This window comes from Akanthomyces muscarius, chromosome 2, assembly GCF_028009165.1.
Source record: "Akanthomyces muscarius strain Ve6 chromosome 2, whole genome shotgun sequence".
Lineage (NCBI taxonomy): Eukaryota > Fungi > Ascomycota > Sordariomycetes > Hypocreales > Cordycipitaceae > Akanthomyces > Akanthomyces muscarius.
In genome coordinates this window covers 2,708,625-2,730,134 of record NC_079242.1, presented here as the reverse complement: position 1 = coordinate 2,730,134, position 21,510 = coordinate 2,708,625, and the positions used below count along the sequence as shown (strand labels likewise).

Here is a 21,510-nt window from a genome sequence, read left to right as displayed (position 1 = left end):
TCTTTACTTTATGCAGCGGCTCGGAATAAGATGGCCGGTTGAACTCGATCCACGTGTGCTATGATGTATTGATTTGATGATCGTCAAACTTGGTCGCTAGTACTGTCCTCTCTGCTAACGAGGAGTATGCCTTACCTGAGCGACGACCCCCAAAATTTAGACCTGTGGCGGGCCCAACGGCCCAGCACATGCCTCGAACGAATGACAGGGTGACTCTTACAACTATTACATGATGGTTCTTTTTTCTACGTTTGCCCCTCAAAGTGACCAGTTGTTACGGCCGCTGCAGCCTATCTCAGCATTTGCAGTTGAGGCGAAGTGTACTTCATATCGCGCAATATGGAAATGCAACTCGCAAACAGCAACCTAACGCAAGTCTCCGAAAAGAGTATAGCCAGTAAGACTTGCCATTAAGGACTTTGCGCATTTCTTTGGCATCACACTCGCATTCAATGGAGAGAAGTAGGGGTGAAACCGTATGATCTCAGAGATCTTAGATGATAATACAATTTATTGGTCCATGTCCTAGTTTGCGCTGACCCTCGATCTAACTAAAATACAAAACATTAACGAAGAAACATGCAACTATAAGCAAAAAAGGCACGAAGCTCAGAGCGTCGAGGATCCTAGGTCTGTACAAAGAATTTGGCGTCCGGGTTTTTCTTAATGTGTGCCAAAATATCCTCGTAGTGTCCCGGGTAGGTCTTGATGTCATTGTAGGCATTCGGCACGGGGTGTACTTCGTGGAGATCATGACACCCGATCTGACTCCATCTATACTCTAGTTCTCGACCATGGCCTACAGCATCTTCAGGTCCAAACAGCTCCCGACCAGCGCGCATCACGTGAACAGCCCGCTGCTGTGAAGAGTTCCATTCCGGAATCCGGCCGAGGCCCTCTGAAGTGATAGGCCCATGGATCATTTCCTCCTCCTCGATATATCGAGAACCAGGTCCCCAAAAGGGTACACCAATGGGATTCTGGGGGTTGTGCAGGCAAGTCAGTGGCTTTGACCCCAGCACCGGCACTTCATCAGGCCAGACCGGAGTGAGCTCCGGAGTGGGCTCGTTGCTTGTGCGTGACCGAAGCACCCACAGTTTGGCGCTGGCTCCTATGCTCGTCATGATCCAGATCGAATGTCTTTCCGGATAATACTTAAGCTGAAGCAGTCCAGCGCCGAGGGCCTGCTTTCTGAGGTCGCCTTCGATGTCGTCCCGGTTTTCGAAGTCCCGCTTTGGCTGACGCCCGCGCCACACGAGGAAAGGGCCGGGCTCTGTGCTCTGTGTAGATCTGTACACGCGGATTTCGATACTATTATTTTCTTTATTTATGAGGGTAGAGCCGTCTGTCTCGACACGCCACCTTTCCCCGCGAAAGGTACTGCTGAAAATGTATTGCCACAGGTCGCTGGTGCCATCGTTTGGTTTGTCAATCGCCAGGTCCCGCAAGCGGGCGAGTTCTGTCTTCTTGTCCTGTTGACGGTGGTCGAGAAAGATGAACTTCATTGTGGAGGAAAAAGTGTAGAGTTGGGAGGGTGCTTTGGGAAATTATTTTGGGAGGAGATTGTATTGAGAAGTTGGTTTGGGTAGTAGGCAAGTGACTGCGTGTGTAGGAGAGATATTCCAGCAGCTACAGAAGAACCTTGCAATCATTTAAATAGTTCTACAAGTTTGGAACGAAGTATTAAATCATCGTGGGGTTCTTTGTTGGTGGCTATCAATTGTTGTCTTCAAAGCGATGTTGGCGTTATGCTGTCCGCATCACGATCAAGTCCATGAAAGAACGAGCGCGCAATACAAATCGCATTACTAGGCTACATGATTGAGAAAAAGAGGTAAAAAGTTTTTGACTGGTTTATTTACGTTTACACGGAGGTTTTGGTACTATATTTCTTCAGCAGGACGTGTGTTGACAAGCAGTTTGCTCCATCGCATCTCCTTTAAAGGCAACCTATCGTCTGTTCGAACGACACATGTGACTGACCAGTAGCCATTTTTGCTTTATGCGCAGACTCTTATTTATCTAGTCAGTCGTGAAACTACACTGCACGACTTTCCAACCTTTGCTCGGTAGTACTTTGCTCGGTAGTAATGAATCGCCACAAAGGGCGCTGTCCAACCGATGATGCTTGTACTCTCAGTCTCTGACTTTGCTCAAGTGCCGTCTGAATCTCGTTCGCCTGACTGCTTTTCTTTCTTTTGAGCTTATCTGCTTCTTATTCTTTGGCACTATATCTTTTTTTTTTCTTTTTTTTTTTCGCACTCTTCACTCTGTGACTCCGCCGAGCGCTCATCGTTGTCATGTAAGCCCCTCGTTTCAGGAATTTCGGCGGGTTTGCCGGGGCTTTGTTTCCCAAATAAAACTTTGAAGCCCTCGTTACATCCCTCTTTATTGTTAGGTTTGTGTTTTATAATCCCAACGCGATCTTCTGCGGACTAGAACTATGCCGTCGTTTTATAGACACCGTCCATTTTAAATGCCGGGCACGGGTGATTCGAAGCTGGTCGTCGCTACATGGCATCAAGCGATGTCAGAGAACGCCAGTTTTCGAAGTTGAACCTGATTGACATGTTCGCTCCATCCAGCTGCGGCTGAAGAGCTGAAAATTGCTGATGGGATCCTCAGTGCCGAAACTGCAACCATGCAATTGTCCTACAGGAAGAGCTGAAAACCCTGGCTCCGCTCACTTACACCAGGCACCGTCCAGGCTCTTTCGCGACGGGAACGAGCAGGCATAAGCACTTAATTGCCGTTAGCGAACACTTGGCTTTGTAGTCTTTTCTCAACTATAAATATGGCTGTCCGGCCCTTTGTTGAGCAGTGTAACCCAGAAAGACAAGATCCACTACTCTGCTGTTCCCTGCTAGTATTTTTCATCCCTTTAAAATGAAGTGCTCATCCATCGCGCAAATCGCCATTGCGGCCATTCCCGTCGCCAGTGGCTTCGCCATCCGGGGTGATGGCGTCCAGTGCCACACCGGCCCGGGCGCCGACTACGCCAGCCTCCGCGCATACGCCACCGAGCAAGACATTTCTCTGAGCTGCCAGGCACAGCTAGAGGACGAGACATGGTACAAGACCTCTGACAACTGCTTCGTCTCCGCCGCGCACGTCCCCCATGCACCTTCCAGCCTCGCCGCATGCGATCCCTCCTCTGAAGACGACGACTATACGTCTTTCCTGCTTGAGCTCCGCGCCGAGGACGAAGCCGCCGCCGCCGCCGCCATCCCCAGCCCCGTCACCAACGACTACCCGTACTCAGGCTCGTGCAGCAGCGCCGACCCGTGGGCGTTTTACAAGTGCGAGTGCACCAGCTTCGTGGCGTTTCGCGTAAACAAGCGCCTCGGCGTCAAGTTCACCAACCAGTACAAGGGCGCGCACTGGGGCGACGCCAAGATCTGGGATGAGGCGGCGCGCCAGACCAAGGTCCGCATCGACAGCAAGCCCGTCCCCGGCTGCGTCGCGCAGACCAATGCCGGGGCCGGCCACGTCGCGTGGGTGACCAAGGTGTCGGGCGACAAGGTCACGGTGGAGGAGTATAATTATGTGCACAAGAAGGCGTACGGTACGCGGACAGTGGCCAAGAGCACGTTTAGCTATATCCACATCAAGGTCTAAGCTGGTTGGTTACTATGCAATGCAGATTATCAATCTATCAATATACAATAATGTCGATTCATGCTGTTATGTGAGTTGACCAACTCTCCGCGCAAGCTGGAGGGAAATGATTAGCGGCCTTATGTGAGGCAGGCATAGTTCTGCCCTTAGCTTACATACTTTTACTTCAAGCTGAATACAGCGTCTCTGCAGCCACAGTCCATCACACACTAATTTGGCATCCGAGAAGACATGAAACTCACTGCAGCATTCTACCATAATTTCTTTTTCTGCTAAAATATGACCATGGCGCTCGATGACCCTCACGTAATTATCACGGAGTCAACTGCCGGGTAGGTTTGTGGCTCGGACGTTTTGATCCTGCTAAGAAAAAACGTGGCGGGGCTGCCGTCGATCTGGCGCCACTCCTATGACGATGGCCTCCCGTGGCGCAGCTTCTGCCAGAAACGCCCGTTCTCCCCCTTCCATACGCACAACGATTCTCCTCAGAAGCGACAAGACGAGAGCTTGCGACAGAATTCATCAAACATCGAATAACTTCATACATAATGACTGGCACATCGAGTACCGAAAAGGCCGTCGAAATGACGCGCCCAGAGCCCGCCATGTTCACCAGCCAGCCAACCCGTCACCAAGCTATGGGTACGTTTACCTACGGCGCCGTCGCAAAGAATGGAAGGCGGGGAGATGAGCGTGCATCGGATGGAAGTGAGAGCTGACAGTCACAATTTAGACCCCCAACAAGCGCACGCCGAAACGGCCGATACTCAGAACGCCGACCCCGAACTCGGGCTGCGAGGAGGCGGAGAGACGTGCCCTGGCCGGTTCTGCTTCATTATTCCATGCCCGATTCCTTGCAACTTCTGCATCTTCCCTTGCCCTTGTTAATGAGCACATGGGAATGAACAGGGAGGATACGGAAAAAACTATTGTTAATGAGCCATATTTATAATACAACCATTTTATGCGTATCGTCGCTTCAGGGTTCATGGTCCATGTCACTGCTTCTGAATCCTCTACTGAGTGAAGTTTGATCAAGTAAACATGTATTAAAGCTACTGGGCTAATATATCGTTACGCATAAAGTCTTCAGGTATCAAAGGGGTATAACTCTTGTCCACAAAGGAGCTGCAGGCAACACTCTACTGCTTGTCCTTCTGAGCTTGCTCGGCCTCGGCCTTCTTTTCGAGATCGGCCTCGACACCACGCTGGGCGGCCTTGCCGTCGGCACGCACCTGGTCGTAGTGAGCCTTGCCCTCGTTGTCGCCCATAGCGCTGGCAACGGCACCACCGACAACGCCTTTGGCACGGTCAGAAACGCCGCCAGCCAGATCGCTGACCTGGCCCTTGGCCTCCTGCTGTTGTCCCTCGAGGTTCTGTTCGCGGCCGGCCTTCTTCAGACCCTAGGATCGTTGTCAGTATCGTAGCTTCGCCATGACAGGCACCTTGCTTGGGAAACGTACCTCGTGGCCGAGAAGACCACCAACGGCTTCCTTGGCGGAGCCGATAGTTTGGTTCCAAGAACCATCGGTGCGGTCGGCGCTATCCTTGGCAACGCCGCCGTCGCTCGAGACGCTGACGCCGGCAGCCTTGACGCCAGCCTTGGACTGCTCGTGCTCAGCCTTGGCCTGATCTTGAGTGACCTGGCCCTGAGCCTGATCGCCGGTGTTGCCAGTCAAACTGCCAATAGCGCTCTGAACGGCACCGGATGCCGAGTTCACGTAGGACTGGAGAGTGGAGGGGGTCTGCTGCTGGTTGGTCTGGTCAGACATGATGGCGGTGTTGGCTATTTTGGTTCTGGGTGAAATAGAGAGAATCAAAGTAAGTGGAAGTAGTAGTAGCAGTCTTGTGAGCAGAGAAACTGAAGAGTGGTTTGTTGTCAAGAGAGGGATGGTGTGTGGGAGAAAGAGGGGCGGGACAGCTTTATACTCTGTTCGTGTACGACCCTGCTTCCTCACGATACCCCTCTTTCCCTGAGATTTTTTTTTTTTGATTAGCTCACGAAACCCTCATCTGACATGTGCGGCGACCCTTCCACACGGCTTTGCCGTTTCCATCCGTGCTTTCCCATGGCGCACACGATGGTTGGATGGACAGCCAAAGAGCTCGAGCTTGATGTGGCGCAACTTCCGCAATAGTGATGTCATAGAAGCTCCTCGAGGCAGACAGGTGCCACACTGCGTGTCATTTTAGCGGGGTTCACTCCCTGTGGCTGGCGCGTCCTGAGCCACCGACGATGCAGGTCGACAACGCCGCTGATGCATCTCGAGCCAAGGAATGCTCAAGTTTGTTCCGTTTGTTCCATGACCGCGCGTCGAATCAACTCTTCTCCATTCCCATGTGGCTGGTGCATTGGCATCGAGATAGGGGTCCGTCGAAAACGACTACCACGTTGCGAGGGGTGGGCCTGCAACACATCCAACGGTGGGATCGCCTAAGGTGTGCATCGAATCTACGGTGTCTACATACCATCTGTCTTTGTAAAATTGCTACGGGAAACTTCTGTAGGCGATCGCAATAATGATCCCGTTACGTGGACCAGCAACACAGCCGTTGCCTGAGACGTGAGGCACGTTGAGATGGAGAAAACTATGCCCAACTTGGGTGAGACGTTGGTATTAGTATCGATAGCCTGGGTATCAAGTTAAACACTGAAAAGCAAACAAAAGCTTCGATGGCCACCCTCATGTGGGTGGAGGCAGCGATACAGAACCCTCTTCACTGAGCCACGGAGCTCAAAAATTCCAAAATAGCATCGGCCAGCTGCTGCAGCCCCTTGTCCTCGAGCGGGTAGTGCCCCGCGCCCTCGAGCTCGACAATCTTCACCGGTACCTTGTCGAACTTGTCCAGAACCAGCTTGCTGAGGTGCAAAGGCGTCCACCTGTCCTCGCCCGGCTGGGTCAGCAGGATCGGACACACGTCAAAGTCCCTGTACTCCAGCGCCGGCTTGTAGCCCGCGTACGTGGCGAGGAACCGCATCGACGCCGCCGAGCCCGCCGACGTCTTGTCCTTCAGAAACACCTTGAGCGCCTTGGGGTCGTTGACCAGCGTGTGCATCTTGCTTGTCCACGCCATCGGCAGCTTGAGCGACTGCAGGCCCGACGCGTTGGCCAGCCTGGCGAGCGGTATGCCCGCGCGCGACATGACCACGTTGAGCGCCGTCTCGTCGGCGACCTGCTGGATGCGTTGGTCGAGAAACGTCATGCCCACGACGCCCGCCACCTTTTTGTTCCGCGCCGCCGCGTGGTACGCGAGCATGCCGCCCGCCGAGAGACCGTATAGCACAATCGGGCGCGCGTCGCTCGCTCGCTCGTGGTCGATGAAGTCGCTCGCAATCTGCACCCACTCGTCGTACGGCCACGGCTTGCTCTGGGCAGACGCGCGCGTGCAGCCGTAGCCGGGCATGTCCACTGCCACGAGCTCGTAGCCTGCGGCATGCAGCGGCACGCCCAGGATCATGGACATTTGGCGGCCGTTGGTGCCGACGCCGTGGTGCAGGATCACGCGCGCCGGCGCCGACGGGTTGCGCCAGCGGTCGAGGTGGATGTCGTGGCCGCGGTGCGACCAAAACTCCTCGACCGGCGCGTGCTCGGGCGTGAAGCGCAGGCGCGCCGGCAGAAAATCTTGAATGTCCTTCCAGGCCTGCTGGTCAGCATATGTGGGCAAGTGAGAAGCTGCTGCTGCCATGGTGTGTGCGAGTTCGCGAGCTGTTGGGAGGAAGTGGGCAAGAAGAATAGGCATGAAAAAGGGTGAGGACGGGGGCTAACCTCGATTGATATCGTCGCCGAGGCACTTTAGAGTTTCATTGGAATAACGGCTGAAGCCGACTTCTCAAGGGAACCGAGCGTTGTAGCTACAACGGCGATCAGTCGCGACGAGGGCGATCCACCACTGCCGAGGCAGCGGTGCGCGGGGTGCAAGTAGCGAGAGAGCCGTAATCGAAAGAGTACGACGCGTCCCAGATAGAATCCCTGTCATTGCATGCATGCATCTCATGTGTTTCTCACGCAATTGTGTTCCATTGTATCATTGTATGTGGCTGAGGCACCAATGAACCTCGAAAGTGGCCACTTTGGGCACTGTAATCCATTCCGAAAATGCTTGCCCGCGCACCCAAGGGATAAGCAATCTAGGTGTATTCGTGGCTTCATGCCTTCCTGAAAGTTGATTACAAGAGGTATCTTTATTATACAATGCTTATACACACACGAAATCAATCCGTGTTCATGCCATTCTCCTGGCAACTAATTCCTGTCGTACTCCATCCGTTTCCCTGCCATTTTCCTACTCCTTAGTGCTGGCTCCATTGAATGGTGTCGAGGTCAATACCCTCTTGCACCAGCTCCCAAAGCGGGCTCAGCTCGCGCAGGAAGGTAACACGCTCGTCGACGGCCTTCAGCACGTAGTCAATCTCAGCCTCGGTCGTGAAACGACCAATACCGAATCGGATACTACTGTGGGCACTCTCATCACTGTTTCCGAGAGCACGGAGGACATAGCTGGGCTCGAGCGAAGCTGAAGTGCATGCACTGCCCGAGGACAGAGCAATGTCCTTGAGAGCCATCAACAGAGACTCGCCCTCGACGTACGCAAAAGAGACGTTCACGCAGCCAGGGTAGAAGGCGTCAGGCGCGCCGTTCTGCGTCGTGTGCTCCATGGAGAGCAGACCCTTGAGCAAGCGATCAGACATGGCCTTGATGCGCCTGGTGTCGTACTGTTAACGGAATTAGCATATGTGCCTTCGAGAACAATCCAGAAGACAATTCGTATTAGAGTAGTTTTCAAATCAGACAATCGCTTTGATCAACATAAACGGCCTTGTCACGGGCCATTCAGAAAGCCATGCATGTAGAGCAACTCATCCTGAAAACCAAATAGAAACAAGTAAAGAATCACGTACCTCCATTTCTTCCTTGGCGATGCGGCAGGCCTCGCCGAAGCCGGCAACCAGAGGGGGTGCCAAAGTGCCGCTGCGAAGACCACGCTCCTGTCCACCACCAGTGATGAGGGGATCCAGACGGACACGAGGACGGCGACGGACGTAGCAGGCACCAATGCCTTTGGGGCCGTAAATCTTATGCGAGGAAATAGACATAAGGTCAATGTTCATGGCGTTGACATCGAGGGGAATCTTGCCAACGGCCTGAGCAGCATCGGTATGGAAGAAGATCTTGTTGGCACGGCACAGCTTGCCAATCTCTGCGATCGGCTGAATGACGCCGATCTCGTTGTTGACAGCCATGATGCTGACGAGCGCGGTTTCGGGACGGATGGCCGCCTTGAGCTCATCCATGTTGACGAGACCGTTGTTCTGAACAGGCAGATATGTGATCTCAAAGCCTTCATCCTGAAGATGTCTGCAGCTATCAAGCACACACTTGTGCTCAGTCTGTGTAGTGATGATGTGTCGCTTCTTGCCGGAGCGCCCGAAAAAGCGGGCGACACCTTTGATGCTCATATTGTTGCTCTCAGTCGCGCCGCTTGTGAAGATAATCTCCTTGGAGTCGGCGCCGATGAGGCTGGCAATATGTTCACGGGCCTCCTCAACAGCCTTCTCACTCTCCCAGCCGTAAGCGTGCGTCCGGGAGTGCGGGTTGCCGTAGACGCCGACGTAGTACGGAATCATAGCATCGAGGACTCTGGGATCGACGGGCGTCGTCGCTTGCATGTCGAGATAGATTGGCCGTTGGCCCTCCTCCATAATGGCAGCATCTTTGAGGACCTCTGCAAATTCACGTTAACAATTTGTCCATCTGAGGGGATTCTGCGCGCGAGTTACTACATACCTGCCATGGGGCTAATCTTCATCTCACTGCCATTCTGCATCATCGAAGGAGGAATGCCAGCAAAGTCCTTCTTGTCCAGCTTGATGGCTGTCTCGACTTGAGCGTTGTTGGGCTTCGATCCGGTAACATATGTTCGCCTCCTGGCGCCGCCGATAATTGTAGCAGCACGGGCAGTGCTCTTGAGGGTCAGACCAAGCGCTGAGTTGCGACCCAGGCGGGACGCCGAGCGCATCGCACACGATGAAAGGCTAGCCATAGTTAAGTGGCGAGTGACTGATGGATGTTCGTGGCAAGGATGGAGGAGCGGAGATGGCTGGCACACAACATTTATTGAGGATGGCAAATCTCGAGAAATTGTTAGGTCAGCTTCGGCTCGGGTTCGGGGATAAGTGGGTCGCATTATCTATTTGCTGATTGGCCGGACATCAGAGACTCCCCGACTGATGGGCGTGGAGCTCCGATTGTGTCCATGGATGAGTTGATGTGCAGCGCTGGAGCAGCTTAGATGTGTATCTCGGCATACGCATAGCAGAAAGCCGATGGAGGATCTTGGGTGCCATAGTCGCGTTGTTTTGTGAAGCTCTGCCATGGAAGTCATGTCACCCATCTGGACGACTCAGCCTTGTAGTACTTGTGCTGCGCCGTCCGGCTCTACCGGTACGCCGACTGTGCGCCACAGCCCAGCACAGCCACTGAACCGTCGTCACCGATCCAGCTCACCCGGCTGCACCACCACCAGCAGCGATTAAACCTGCTTTCGCCGCACTCTATTTCGTACGGCGCCAGCTTTCCACAATCCCTCTGACCACTTGCGGCAGCACAGTCGCCTGTGACGACGCCTTCACTACATACAGCACATATCGCGAAAGTCCTTGCCCAGGCAAACCGCCACAATGAGTTTCAAAGGCTTTTCCAAGAGCATGGTCCGAGTAAGCGACCCCTCCTGTGACGCAACGTGCAACCCCTCCGCGCGCAGTTTTCGACGACAACGCGGCCGGCAGCTAACGCACCACGACACAGGCACCGCAAACATTCAAGGCCAAGTTTAATATCGGCGAGCACACGAAAGATGCTGTCTACATGGATGCGGAGCGCCGATTCCAAGAACTCGAGACCGAGACCAAGAAGCTGCATATGGAGTCGCAGAAGTACTTCAACGCCATCAATGGCATGCTGAACCACCAAATCGGATTTAGCAAGGCCATTGCGGAAATTTACAAGCCTATCTCCGGCCGCATGTCTGACCCGACTTCCATGAAAATCGAGGGAAACCCCGAGGGTATCGAGGCTTGTGAGGAGTACGAGTCCATTGTGAAGGAGCTGCAAGAAACGCTCGCACCGGAGCTGGATATGATTGAAACTAGGGTTATCAGGCCAGCTACCGAGCTGCTCGACATCATCAAAGTCATCCGAAAGACGGCCCAGAAGCGCGATCACAAGCAGCTCGACTACGATCGTCATCGCGCAACCCTCAAGAAGCTACAAGACAAGAAGGAGCGCTCTGCAAAGGACGAGAAGGCCATGTGGAAGGCCGAGGGAGATGTCGAACAAGCCACGCAAGACTTTGAGTACTTCAACTCTCTCCTGAAAGATGAACTGCCCAAGCTGTTCCACTTGGAGGCCGAATTTATCCAGCCGCTGTTCCAGTCCTTCTACTACATGCAGCTCAATATTTTCTACACCCTCCACGAGCGAATGCAGCGATGCGATATTGGATACTTTGACTTGACTAAGGACATTGAGGAAGCTTTCCATGAGAAGCGCGGCGACATTCAAGAACAAGTGGAGGCGCTCTCGATTGTTCGATTCAAAACGACTGGTCAGCGACGTCCACCCAAGTACCAACCCAGGCCGGCTCTGGAAGGAGGCAAGCAGCCAGCACTTCTTACATACGGCAACGATGCCTCTAGCCCAGCCTCTAAGCCCAGCCCAAGACTTGGAGGCTATCAGCGGCCGACTTCCACGGCATCCGAAAAGGCGTCGGCTCCGCCTCCGTACAGCCCTGGAAATTCGAACATGTCCATGGTCGCGGCGGCCAAATCAAAGCCCCCTCCACCGAAGCCGAAGCCCAGCCACCTGGCGGGCGCAAAGCAGGCTGAAATGGTCACTGCACTATACGATTTCGCTGCGCAGGCAGATGGCGATCTTAGCTTCTCAGCTGGCGATGTCATCGAAATTGTGACAAGAACACAAAACGAGAACGAGTGGTGGACGGGCAAATTGCGCGGCAAGCAGGGCCAATTTCCCGGTATGTGTGAACGCAGATTAAATCTGACAATAAGCTAACCATTACAAAGGAAACTATGTTCAGGCATCATGAATTCAGGATAATGCGCGTCGTAAATAGGGCTTCATTGTTTCATACGAAATTGGGTGTCAGCAGATCACTGTGCGTGGTGTCACGACTGCCAATGTTTGAGCTTAATAGATGGCAAGGTAATTGGCGCAAAGCAACATTTAGTTTTTAGTAGGATAATATGCGACATACTACAGAAAGAGACACACAATGCCAATGCAACGTCTCCTGCTCCGGTGAAGCGACAGTGGTGCCCACAAAGTGGACAAGCCGGACGAGGCTGATCCCCCCGGCTCGACGCCATTCGTTTGTCAAATGATACTCCTAGCGTAGCTCTCACTAGTTAGATACAGCCCATTGCTGTGGGCTTTGTAATAGGCCGGATGGGCGTGGTCTTCGTGAAAGCGAACAGTGTCAATCGAGCCTTAGCGCACTCTAAAAGCAAGGCCCGCACTGTGCGGACTCACACTTATAAATGCATGCCTCTTACTGGGCCGCCCCGTGGCCGTGTAAGGCAGCCGATGCATTCCTAGGGCATTCTTCTCTCACACACACTTCGAGCAAGTGACTATTGCCTGCTTCATTTGAATCATTTTCTGCCTCTGCGGCCTATATATAATATGCTGAATCCAGATGTGAACTGGGCATCGCCCTTTCAAACCGACAAGCTCTTGGAGATTCGCTCTTCTGGCAAAAAGAAAATGCCCGGGATCAATGCCATGTCCGGGATTGACAAGCAGCTTCTTTCTTCTCCGGTCAAGGTCGGCAAGCTTGGGATTGAAGGGGATTGGCATGACCTGACCTTTCACGGGGGCCCGGACAAGGCTATTTTGGGCTGTAAGTTCTGATGCAACCGTCGCGCCAAGTGGCGCTGTACCGTTTAGCTTACAGCGACTCACACGAGTACGGCAGATTGCTCTACTCATTACCCAGACTGGCGAAAGAGCTATCCTGAGCGGGCCGACAAGTTTGTACCAGGTGGCTTCGGCGAGAATTTTGTGACGGCACACATGAACGAACGGAACGTCTGCATTGGTGACATTATTCAGTTTGGCGACAGCTTGCAGCTCCAAGTCTCGTTACCGCGACAGCCCTGCTACAAGCTTAACCATCGATTCTCACTCAAGAACTTTGCGCCGACGACGTATAAGACGAGCCGCACCGGATGGTACTACAGAGTCGTGCGCGAGGGCACCGTGGCTGTCGGTGACGAAGTGCGTCTTGTCGAGCGCCAATGGCCCGACTGGACGATCGAGAGAGTGCAAGAGTATCTACATCGTGATACGGCCAATCACGAGATGAACGAAAAGTTGGCCGCCATCGAAGCCATGGGCGACGAGAGCCGCGGCATGTTCAAGAACCGTGTAGCCAAAGCCCTTCGCAAGGCGGAACCTAAGGTTGAGGAGGTGTGGCGCAAGTTCAAAGTTGTCAAGCGCCAGCAGGAGACGCCACGAATTATTTCACTGCAGCTCGAGGCGGAAGAGGTGGATGAGGAGCTGCCGAAAACGCTCCTAGGGGCCCATGCCAGACTCAGGTTAGGGAATGGTTTAATTCGCACCTACTCGGTCGTCTCTGGGGATGGGGGAGGCGTCGGAATCGGCAATAAGTTTGAACTCGGTATTGCCCTGGAGGAAGGTAGCCGCGGCGGCTCTAGATACATACATGAGAATGTCAAAGCGGGCGATACGATAGAAATTGGCCGCATCACGACAGATGTCAAGCATGGCATGATGGCTAGCAACCACGTGTATGTTGTGGGAGGCATCGGCATTACCGCCTTCATGGCTGTAATGAAGAAGGTACACCAAATCAACTACAGTCTTGAGCTGCACTATGCTGTTCGTACAGCAGAAGAGGCTGCCTTCTTGGACAGGCTGGAAGCATTCCGCGACAGAGTCAAAGTCTACGACAAAACAAAGGGCGAGCGTATGAATATTCCCAATATTGTCAAGACGCTACCATGGAACAGCAAGCTTTACGTTTGCGGTCCGCCGAGGATGATGGAAGCGGCCAAAGCAGCTGTCGAGGCTAACGGCCTTTCGCACGACGAAGTTCACTACGAAGCATTTACCGCAGATGTCTCTGGCGATCCGTTCGAGGCTGTCGTGGCAAACAAAAACGACAAGAGGATCAAGGTAGGCGAGGATGAGAGCTTGCTGGAAGTCCTTCGTCGCGAGTTTCCGGATGTCCCGTCGAGCTGCGAGGTGGGTAACTGCGGTACTTGCAAGATTACACTCAAGAGCGGCCAGGTCGACCATAGAGGCAGCGCACTGGAGCCGGAGGAGCAAAAAGGTCATATGCTATCCTGTGTGAGCCGAGGTATCGGAAGAATTGTCGTGGAAGTTTAGTTCTCTGTATGCTCTTAGATACGACTTGCCACGCTTTACGAGATAAACGATGGTTCGAGTCACGTAATCAACAGACTTCTGGCAGAGGGTAAACTGCAGATTGTTGAGCATAGGAGCGGTAGAAATCTTATTAGAAGCGGCCTCTCGCGATCGAATGTCCTAATTTTTACCTTGGCACCACGTGGTGCACCTTCGGACAAACTGTGGTTCTTTACATACGGAGACACCCCAAAAAGCGAAAAGGTGACCGACTGCACCAGTCTGAGGAGAGGAATGAGCTTCTCTGGAATCTACCTCTACTCATACAGGAAAAACACTCACAGCTTTGGGGTCGCGACCATTTTCTGTGTCATACTTGAAGACCACAAGTGTACAGGGTAGGCAGACTTGTGGACTCTTATCGATAAAGCCGGGCGCTTTTTTTTCTGCCACCTGCGAGAACCTGTTGGCCTACACTTTGTACACCACGCAACTACATCTAAAGATACTGCGCAATTCTCAGCAGACATTAAAATGGCGCCAATAGATTCTGGCAGTGATCAGTTTGTGGTATTGCCAATCGAAATGCCGCCTTGCCCCTCATTCCCCGAAACAGCCGTCCACGAAGTCCGCATCCGACGAAATGCGCCCAAGATTGCCACGACAAACGACTCGCGCAGCCTATTTCTGAAGAATATTCCTGCCGATAGCACAGAGCAACATTTCCGCGCCGTATTCACGCAGCTCGTCGGCGCGGGCCGCTTCGAAGGAATCAACTTCGAAGACGAAAGCGGTGCCGCCCATTCTTTCGACCCTGCCGAGGCCGTCAAGATAAATACCATAGCAAAGAAGCGCAAGCGAGACGACTTGGAGATGGAGGAGCAAGAGAAGGAACGACAGGCGATACGACTGCCCGAGATTTGGACCAGAAGGGTGCTGCGCAGCAGCAGCACCGCTGTGGTACTCCTCGCTGACGACAAGAGCGTGCAGCTGGTTCTCAAGGCCATTACGAAAGCAAACAAGACTAAGAAATACCCAATGTGGGACGACGATTCATTAAGTGGTGTCTCACCTCTTGGTGTGCCTTGGATATCGTCACACTTGCGAGATTCGCGTGTCGACAAGGCGGAAGCTCGAAGGTCGGTACACGCCTTCTTCAACGCCTTTAATCGCAAGGAAAAGGAGGCTGCGGAGCTTGCCAAGAGACTGCGCAACGAACCCGACGAGGACGGCTTCGTTACGGTTACACGTGGTGGTCGCACAGCGCCCGCCAGCAAGTTCGAGGCGGAAGAGGCCAAGCGCCGCATGGTGGACAAGGACACAAAGAAGAAGTCCGAGATGCAAGATTTCTACCGCTTCCAGCTGCGTGCTCGCCGCAAGGAGGAGCAGGCGGGTTTGATGAGGAGATTCCAGCAGGATAGGGAAAAGGTCAATGCCATGAGGGAGAGGCGCGGCAGGTTCAAGCCCGAGGCATAAATGGAAAGAGGAGGATGGATTTCAAGCAGACATCGCGTAAGTTGCAACCCTTTTTTCACTCCCCACTGGACCAGGATGACGCCGCGGGGCCATCAGAGTGCAATTGGTTAGCTGCCGTTTGCCGTATGGTGAAGACAACCGCGTTACCAAAATCTTCTCAATTATGTCTGAATTGGTTCATGTGTTCCCACTTCGTTTTAGCGCGTGAAAAAAAGAAAGGCTACTAACTCTTGAAAGAATTGAAACATCACGCATATCTAGGAGTTATAAACGGTGTCATTTCGATCGGGGCGCATTTTCTCTTGAACGCTTGGATGTTGCAACGCTGACCCGGGACACACATCCCCTCGCTGTTGCGCAAATTATCCGCGAATTACGGACTGTAAAAAATCACAAAATTGTACATAGAAAACGAAACAAAATTTCGAGTCCTTCCTGATTTAATTTCCTCTACATTTCTATATCCGAACGGCGTAGACAGTGCTGTGCTGGTAATGTGGGGCGCTTGCATCTTCATTGTTTACTTTCCCCCGCGCAGCAACCAAACAATCCCATCATAGCGCTCACATTTGCACACCGACAAATACATAACTGACGACACTCGGGAGGCTGCAGAAAAGGTCGCTTAGTAGACGGTCCTCCCTCATATCGCCATCATGGCCGAAACGGAGAACCTGCGGACCGCTTCGGCGTACATCAACAACCAGCTCCTGTCGCGAGGCCTGCTGCGAGATGGGCAGACGATCGACTTTGCCGGCCACGGAAAGTGCGACGACACTTCAGTGACTGCTGGCCGCATCATCAGCGTTGTCAATGACTTAATCTTGCGTCGCGACGTAAGTATTTCTTCGCTAGCACCTACAGATTTTGGTGTATATTTTTCTAATCATGAGACCCAAGCGAGATGCGGATCACCGCGAGTCACTGTCCATGACGATGCGCTCGCTACGCGCCGAGAACATTAAACACATCAATAATATTTCGAAACTCGAAGAAAAGACTGCCGAAGCGCAGCGCAAACTTGAGATTGCTACAGCAGCCGAGAACGCCGCCAAAACACAGCTCAAGTCTGCCGAGTCTGCGATGCGCGGGCTCAAGGAACAGCTAGCACGGACCAAAGCCCTCGTTGCGCAGACCCGGACGTCCTGTGCGACCGAAGTGCGCCGCCGAGACAGGCAAATCGACACGCTGAAGAAGCAGCTCGGCGAAGCAGGACGAGCCCGCGGTGCGCGCGTGAACCCCGCGATTACGACCATTACAATCACGGGCAACGTCGACAAGGAGGCCTCCTCGCCGACAAAGACTGGTGGTATGATGGCAGACGAGTACAGCCTACGAGGCGAATCAACAGTGTCGCTGGCCAAGTTGTCGCAGAATTTGAGCGAGGAAAATGAGGCTGTCTTGGCACTGATGTCACAGACAATGGCCCAACTGCGAGAGATGAGCGGATTGGAAGAAGAAAAAGTAGAAGATACACAAAGAAACCAACAGCAGAGCTTGGTGGACATGTCTACAGAACTCGATTCTGTTATGGAACATATGAGCCACATCTTGAACAATCCATCTTTTGTTCCAATCGAAGAAGTTGTTGTACGCGAAGAGGAGATCAACCGTCTCAAGGAAGGCTGGGTGAAGATGGAGACCCGGTGGAAGGATGCTATGCTTCTTATCGACGGGTGGAGAAAGCGAATGGCCGCTGGAGGAAGCCCCATTCGCGAGGACGAGCTGAAGCTTGGATTCCGCTTAGGATCAATGAGATTGACGGGCACAACAAGCGGTATTGGCGACTCTAGCCTGGCGCCACTCCCAGAGGAAGATGTTGATGAAGAAGAGCAAGCGCATTACGGTGAAGAAGATATCTACGGCCGTAGTGAGAGCGAGTCTGAAAACTGTGACGACGACCGAGCGCCATACGATCTGGAAGAAGAAGAAGCGTGCGATGGGGCGATGACAGACGGCGAGGCGGTCGAGGGCGCTCAAAGCGATAAAGCTGAAATGAAACCACCACAGCATCTACAAGGAGAACCCGACAGAGAAACGGCAGAAGAGGTACCCGAAATTTCTGAGCAGCAACTTGAAGCTGGAGATACTGTGGCCGATGAGTTGTCTCGAGAATCAACTCCGCTACCAGAGCCACCACAACTAAGCCCTCTGAGAAAATCGTCCTCGGCAGGTAATCGAGGATCTCAACCAGCGCCGCCCGCGGCAACAACTAGGAGAAAGCAGCCCCAGGCTACTTCCAGCAGCTCACTTCCAGCCCCCACCCAAAGACAGCGCCTGGCGTCTGGTGCACTCCATGTGCAAAAGCGAGGCCTCGAGCAGCCTGGCCGCCGGCCCACGCGGCCCGCGGGTAAAGTTTTCGAAGCTAAAACCAACATTCGACCACCAACAAGAATTACTTCGTTAGAAGAAGCGCTACTGTCAAAGCCAGCTCAGGCAGTGGAGCCCGAGGCAGAGCAACGTATCGAGAAGCAACCGGCAGCGAATGCAGAAATGAAGGTGCAAACAAAGCAAGACCTGAGGAAAGAGGTTCAGCCGGATGCAAGTCTGCGCCAGACGACAGCTCCAACGACCCAGCGCACTACGGGTCGACCTACACCACACAAACCTTTCCCTAAGCCATCGGAGCCAATCCCGCAGCAGAGCCCGCTGACAATGTCCAATATCGTTGCCAAGCTTGCCGCGTCAGAGGCTGATGCGGATCGTGTGCGTGCAAAGCTGCTAGCTTCGAAGACTAGGTCCGCCACCTTGAGGCCCTCCGAGAGCTTGAAAGACTCGGATGGTGTAGCACATGGGAATGAGCAAGGCTCTGGAGCTGCGAGCCAAACACATGGGCGCGAAGTTGCCGATGACCTTGAACAGCGAACGGATGACGTGGAAAATGTCGACCCGGCCAATGTCAACGCGGAACGCACGGCACATGAGCACGATGACGGGCACCTCAAGGTGCAGAAGCGCAAGCGAGACATTCGCATATCGAGCAATAAAACATCGAGACGGCGCAGCACACTGAGTCCGATGGAGTTGGAAACTCTTATTAAAGGAGCCGGACAATAGAGACCGTTTTTCTGATTTAGAAATTCCCATTGCATATAGTACGGGCTCAGTCTTTTTGCGTGAAGCGCGGGGTGTCAATGCAATTGATTTCGGAGCAACGTCGCGGGAAAGTACTACTCAGTACTTGCGGCGTGGGTGAATGGAGGCCAAGGATCAACGTATGCATGAATATAAACGCATGACTATTCTCATTGATTATACATGATGTGTGCTTAACTTGTTGACGCGGTCTGCAGCCATTGCTGAGGACTACGAAGTGCCTCCCTTAAAACTGCTTAGCGCGGTGAGGCTTGCATCTGTTTGCCGAGTGCGAGCGCCACCATCCTTCATCCGGGTACGGTCAGGCTGTGTAGCCGCTATTAGTTTCGTTTAGAAAGAATCTTAGCGGGCGAAACAAGGAACAAGATGCCCGCGGACCAGTCGAAATGCTAGATGTAGGGCCCATTGCCCGATGTTGGTTACACCCGTAAGCAACTCAAGTGGCTGGAAACTAGTCACAGGTCCCCATTCCATGCGACCGTTCGGGCTACCTCTTCCGTGCAAGGCTGCTGCCAAGACACGATGCTACAAACTGGAGCACACTAATTACTGACGGCTCTCTAATGCGACGAGAAGTTGCGCAAACTATTGTCCGAGTGGGCAGTGACTGTTTGATGTTTCCGGGGAGGGGAAGCTAGTCTGACAACGGCTACAGACTGCATAACGGCATGATGTCTGGTATAAAAAGGCCTGCATGCCCCTCCGGCAGAAAACATCATTGACAGCTGGAGCAAACAACCCCGAGACAGACAAAAGCAAAACAATCATGGCCCTCGGTTGTGCAGAAACAACACTCCGGCGCACAGCGCAAGAGGAAGAGGCAGACGAGCAGGAGATTCTGCAGAACTTTCTCGACAAGAAGTACAATGACTGGCCCAACGAAGCTGGTGTAAGTGATCCCGCGACAATCTTCAAGGAGTACAAGGAGTATTGACGAGGGGAACAATGCTTTAGTTTGTCGGTCTTACGGAGCACCGCGGCCCCGTGAAGCTACAGGTCCGCGGGACGATCCCTTCCTACGCTGCTGGCGCCCTGTACCGCACCGGGCCGGGCGTGGGCGAGTTTGAGACTGCTGAGCGAGGCAAGTATCATGTGTCGCACTGGTTCGACGGCTTCGCGCACACGCACCGCTTCGACATTGCCGCGGCCGCGCCCGACACACCTGAGGGCGGCGCGAGGACGACGGTGACGTACTCGTCGCGCCGGCAGGGACAGGAGTACATTGACAAGATCAAGAAGAGGGGCTGGCGCGGCGGCATCACGTTTGCGCAGCGCAGCGACCCATGCATCGGGCTGTTCGCCAAGGCGACGAGCCGGTTTGACAAGGAGGTCAACAACAATGTCGTGGTGCTGCGCAACGTGCCCGGCCTGGACAAGACAAAGACGAGGACGCCGGCGACGGGCCATCACGCCGTTACGACGAGCAACATTACAATCACGACGGACACCTCTGCCGTTCAGGTCCTCCACAAGGACACGCTCGAGGCGGTGGGCGATGGCACGCAGGCAGAGCGCTTCCACCCGGACCTCAAAGGCCCCCTGTCCCCGTCCCACGCCCAGCGCGACGAGGAGACGGGCGACCTTTTCAATGTGAATCTCGACTTTGGGCGCGTTGCGACGTACCGCTTCTTCCGCGTCAATGCCAAGTCGGGCACGACGGACATCCTCGCCACCGTGTCTGAAAAGGACGTGAGCCCCGCGTACATTCACAGCTTCTTCCTCACACAGAACCACGTGGTGCTGTGCGTGCCGTCGTCGCACATAGCGTGGAGCGGCACCAAGGTTCTCTGGAAGGGCAACGTGCTCGACGCCATCAAGCCCTTTGACAAGTCGGCGCTGTGCCAGTGGATCGTCGTCGACCGGCGGCACGACAAGGGCGTGGTGGCGCGCTTCTCGACACCCGCGGGCTTCTTCTTCCACTCGGTGAATGCGTTTGAGGAGACGGCCGCGGACGAGCGCGGCCAGCAGCAGACGTACCTGAACCTCGACTACATCCACTTTGAGACGACGGCGACACTTCACGCCATGTACTACGACGTGATCCTCAAGCGCAACGGCGCCGCCGATGCCTTCTGGGGAGACCGCGAGACGGTCGAGTCGATGAGACCGCGCTTCGTGCGGCGGCGCTTCGCCCTACCCTCAGCGACGACGAAGCAGCAGAAGACGGAGGCTGCCGCCGCGACAACCGAGGTGCTCTCGATCCCGTCGCCGCACGTCGGCGAGATGCCCACCATCAACCCGGCGTACGCGTGCAGGCCGTACCGCTACGTGTACAGCGTGCCGAGCCGCGGCCTGAGCACGGCGATTGGCGAGTGCCTGGCCAAGACGGACCTGGAGACGCGCGAGGCGCTCATCTGGACGGGCCCCGCGGGCCACACCCCCGGCGAGGCCATCTTCGTGGCGCGGCCCGGGGCGGACGCGGACGAGGACGACGGCGTGGTGCTGAGCGTGGTGCTGGACGGCGAGGGCAAGAGGTCGTATCTACTGTGTCTGGACGCAAAGACCATGACGGAGATGGGCAGGGCCGAGGCGGATTTCCCGATTGCGTTTGGGCTCCATGGGCTGCATGCGGCGGCGGATGCCTGAGCCTGTGTGTTTATGGATTTGGCGCACGACTGCTAGCCTTTATATTTGCAGCAGATTTTTTTTTAACGAGTAATTATGTCTCAATGACATGTTGCCACTGTGTATGCAAATTGAATGTACCTTTGGTGTCGATGTAGCGTGGAGGCGCCGTTGCATATCAGCTGAGGCAGGACGGCATGAGCACAGTAGCTAAGCTAGCTGCAGGCTAGCTGTAATTTCGGCACCCCGCCAAGCTTTCTTCAGCTCAACCTCGTGCGTCTCAACAGCTTTGCCACATCGCCCCGACAGAGGCGAAAACTTCCAAGTCTATCCGAAGCGAGGAGAT

The 21,510-nt window shown here is 54.1% G+C and overlaps 11 protein-coding genes across 11 annotated transcripts; 7 read left to right on the top strand and 4 right to left on the bottom strand.

Moving 5' to 3' along the window:
* Positions 1-626: 626 nt before the first annotated feature.
* LMH87_004026 (uncharacterized protein) lies at positions 627-1,505 on the bottom strand (the record flags this gene model as incomplete). Its single annotated transcript, XM_056195183.1, has 1 exon — positions 627-1,505. The coding sequence occupies one exon, from the start codon at positions 1,503-1,505 to the stop codon at positions 627-629; it is 879 nt and encodes a 292-aa protein (XP_056048838.1).
* A 1,381-nt stretch (positions 1,506-2,886) lies between these two features.
* On the top strand, positions 2,887-3,618 carry LMH87_004025 (uncharacterized protein; the record flags this gene model as incomplete). Its single annotated transcript, XM_056195182.1, has 1 exon — positions 2,887-3,618. The coding sequence occupies one exon, from the start codon at positions 2,887-2,889 to the stop codon at positions 3,616-3,618; it is 732 nt and encodes a 243-aa protein (XP_056048837.1).
* A 548-nt stretch (positions 3,619-4,166) lies between these two features.
* LMH87_004024 (uncharacterized protein) lies at positions 4,167-4,506 on the top strand (the record flags this gene model as incomplete). The annotated part of the gene is made up of 2 exons (XM_056195181.1): positions 4,167-4,260; positions 4,352-4,506. The coding sequence occupies 2 exons, from the start codon at positions 4,167-4,169 to the stop codon at positions 4,504-4,506; spliced, it is 249 nt and encodes an 82-aa protein (XP_056048836.1).
* A 254-nt stretch (positions 4,507-4,760) lies between these two features.
* Positions 4,761-5,390, bottom strand: LMH87_004023 (uncharacterized protein; the record flags this gene model as incomplete). Its single annotated transcript, XM_056195180.1, has 2 exons — positions 4,761-5,021; positions 5,082-5,390. The coding sequence occupies 2 exons, from the start codon at positions 5,388-5,390 to the stop codon at positions 4,761-4,763; spliced, it is 570 nt and encodes a 189-aa protein (XP_056048835.1).
* A 946-nt stretch (positions 5,391-6,336) lies between these two features.
* LMH87_004022 (uncharacterized protein) lies at positions 6,337-7,305 on the bottom strand (the record flags this gene model as incomplete). Its single annotated transcript, XM_056195179.1, has 1 exon — positions 6,337-7,305. One exon carries the CDS (start codon positions 7,303-7,305, stop codon positions 6,337-6,339), a length of 969 nt encoding a protein of 322 aa, XP_056048834.1.
* Positions 7,306-7,909: 604 nt separating this feature from the next.
* Positions 7,910-9,804, bottom strand: LMH87_004021 (uncharacterized protein; the record flags this gene model as incomplete). The annotated part of the gene is made up of 3 exons (XM_056195178.1): positions 7,910-8,332; positions 8,519-9,342; positions 9,405-9,804. 3 exons carry the CDS (start codon positions 9,802-9,804, stop codon positions 7,910-7,912), a joined length of 1,647 nt encoding a protein of 548 aa, XP_056048833.1.
* Positions 9,805-10,297: 493 nt separating this feature from the next.
* LMH87_004020 (uncharacterized protein) lies at positions 10,298-11,724 on the top strand (the record flags this gene model as incomplete). The annotated part of the gene is made up of 3 exons (XM_056195177.1): positions 10,298-10,333; positions 10,425-11,652; positions 11,702-11,724. 3 exons carry the CDS (start codon positions 10,298-10,300, stop codon positions 11,722-11,724), a joined length of 1,287 nt encoding a protein of 428 aa, XP_056048832.1.
* A 596-nt stretch (positions 11,725-12,320) lies between these two features.
* On the top strand, positions 12,321-14,048 carry LMH87_004019 (uncharacterized protein; the record flags this gene model as incomplete). Its single annotated transcript, XM_056195176.1, has 2 exons — positions 12,321-12,537; positions 12,613-14,048. The coding sequence occupies 2 exons, from the start codon at positions 12,321-12,323 to the stop codon at positions 14,046-14,048; spliced, it is 1,653 nt and encodes a 550-aa protein (XP_056048831.1).
* Positions 14,049-14,561: 513 nt separating this feature from the next.
* LMH87_004018 (uncharacterized protein) lies at positions 14,562-15,503 on the top strand (the record flags this gene model as incomplete). The annotated part of the gene is made up of 1 exon (XM_056195175.1): positions 14,562-15,503. One exon carries the CDS (start codon positions 14,562-14,564, stop codon positions 15,501-15,503), a length of 942 nt encoding a protein of 313 aa, XP_056048830.1.
* Positions 15,504-16,159: 656 nt separating this feature from the next.
* Positions 16,160-18,560, top strand: LMH87_004017 (uncharacterized protein; the record flags this gene model as incomplete). Its single annotated transcript, XM_056195173.1, has 2 exons — positions 16,160-16,339; positions 16,404-18,560. 2 exons carry the CDS (start codon positions 16,160-16,162, stop codon positions 18,558-18,560), a joined length of 2,337 nt encoding a protein of 778 aa, XP_056048829.1.
* An 805-nt stretch (positions 18,561-19,365) lies between these two features.
* LMH87_004016 (uncharacterized protein) lies at positions 19,366-21,185 on the top strand (the record flags this gene model as incomplete). Its single annotated transcript, XM_056195172.1, has 2 exons — positions 19,366-19,488; positions 19,554-21,185. The coding sequence occupies 2 exons, from the start codon at positions 19,366-19,368 to the stop codon at positions 21,183-21,185; spliced, it is 1,755 nt and encodes a 584-aa protein (XP_056048828.1).
* Positions 21,186-21,510: the final 325 nt, after the last annotated feature.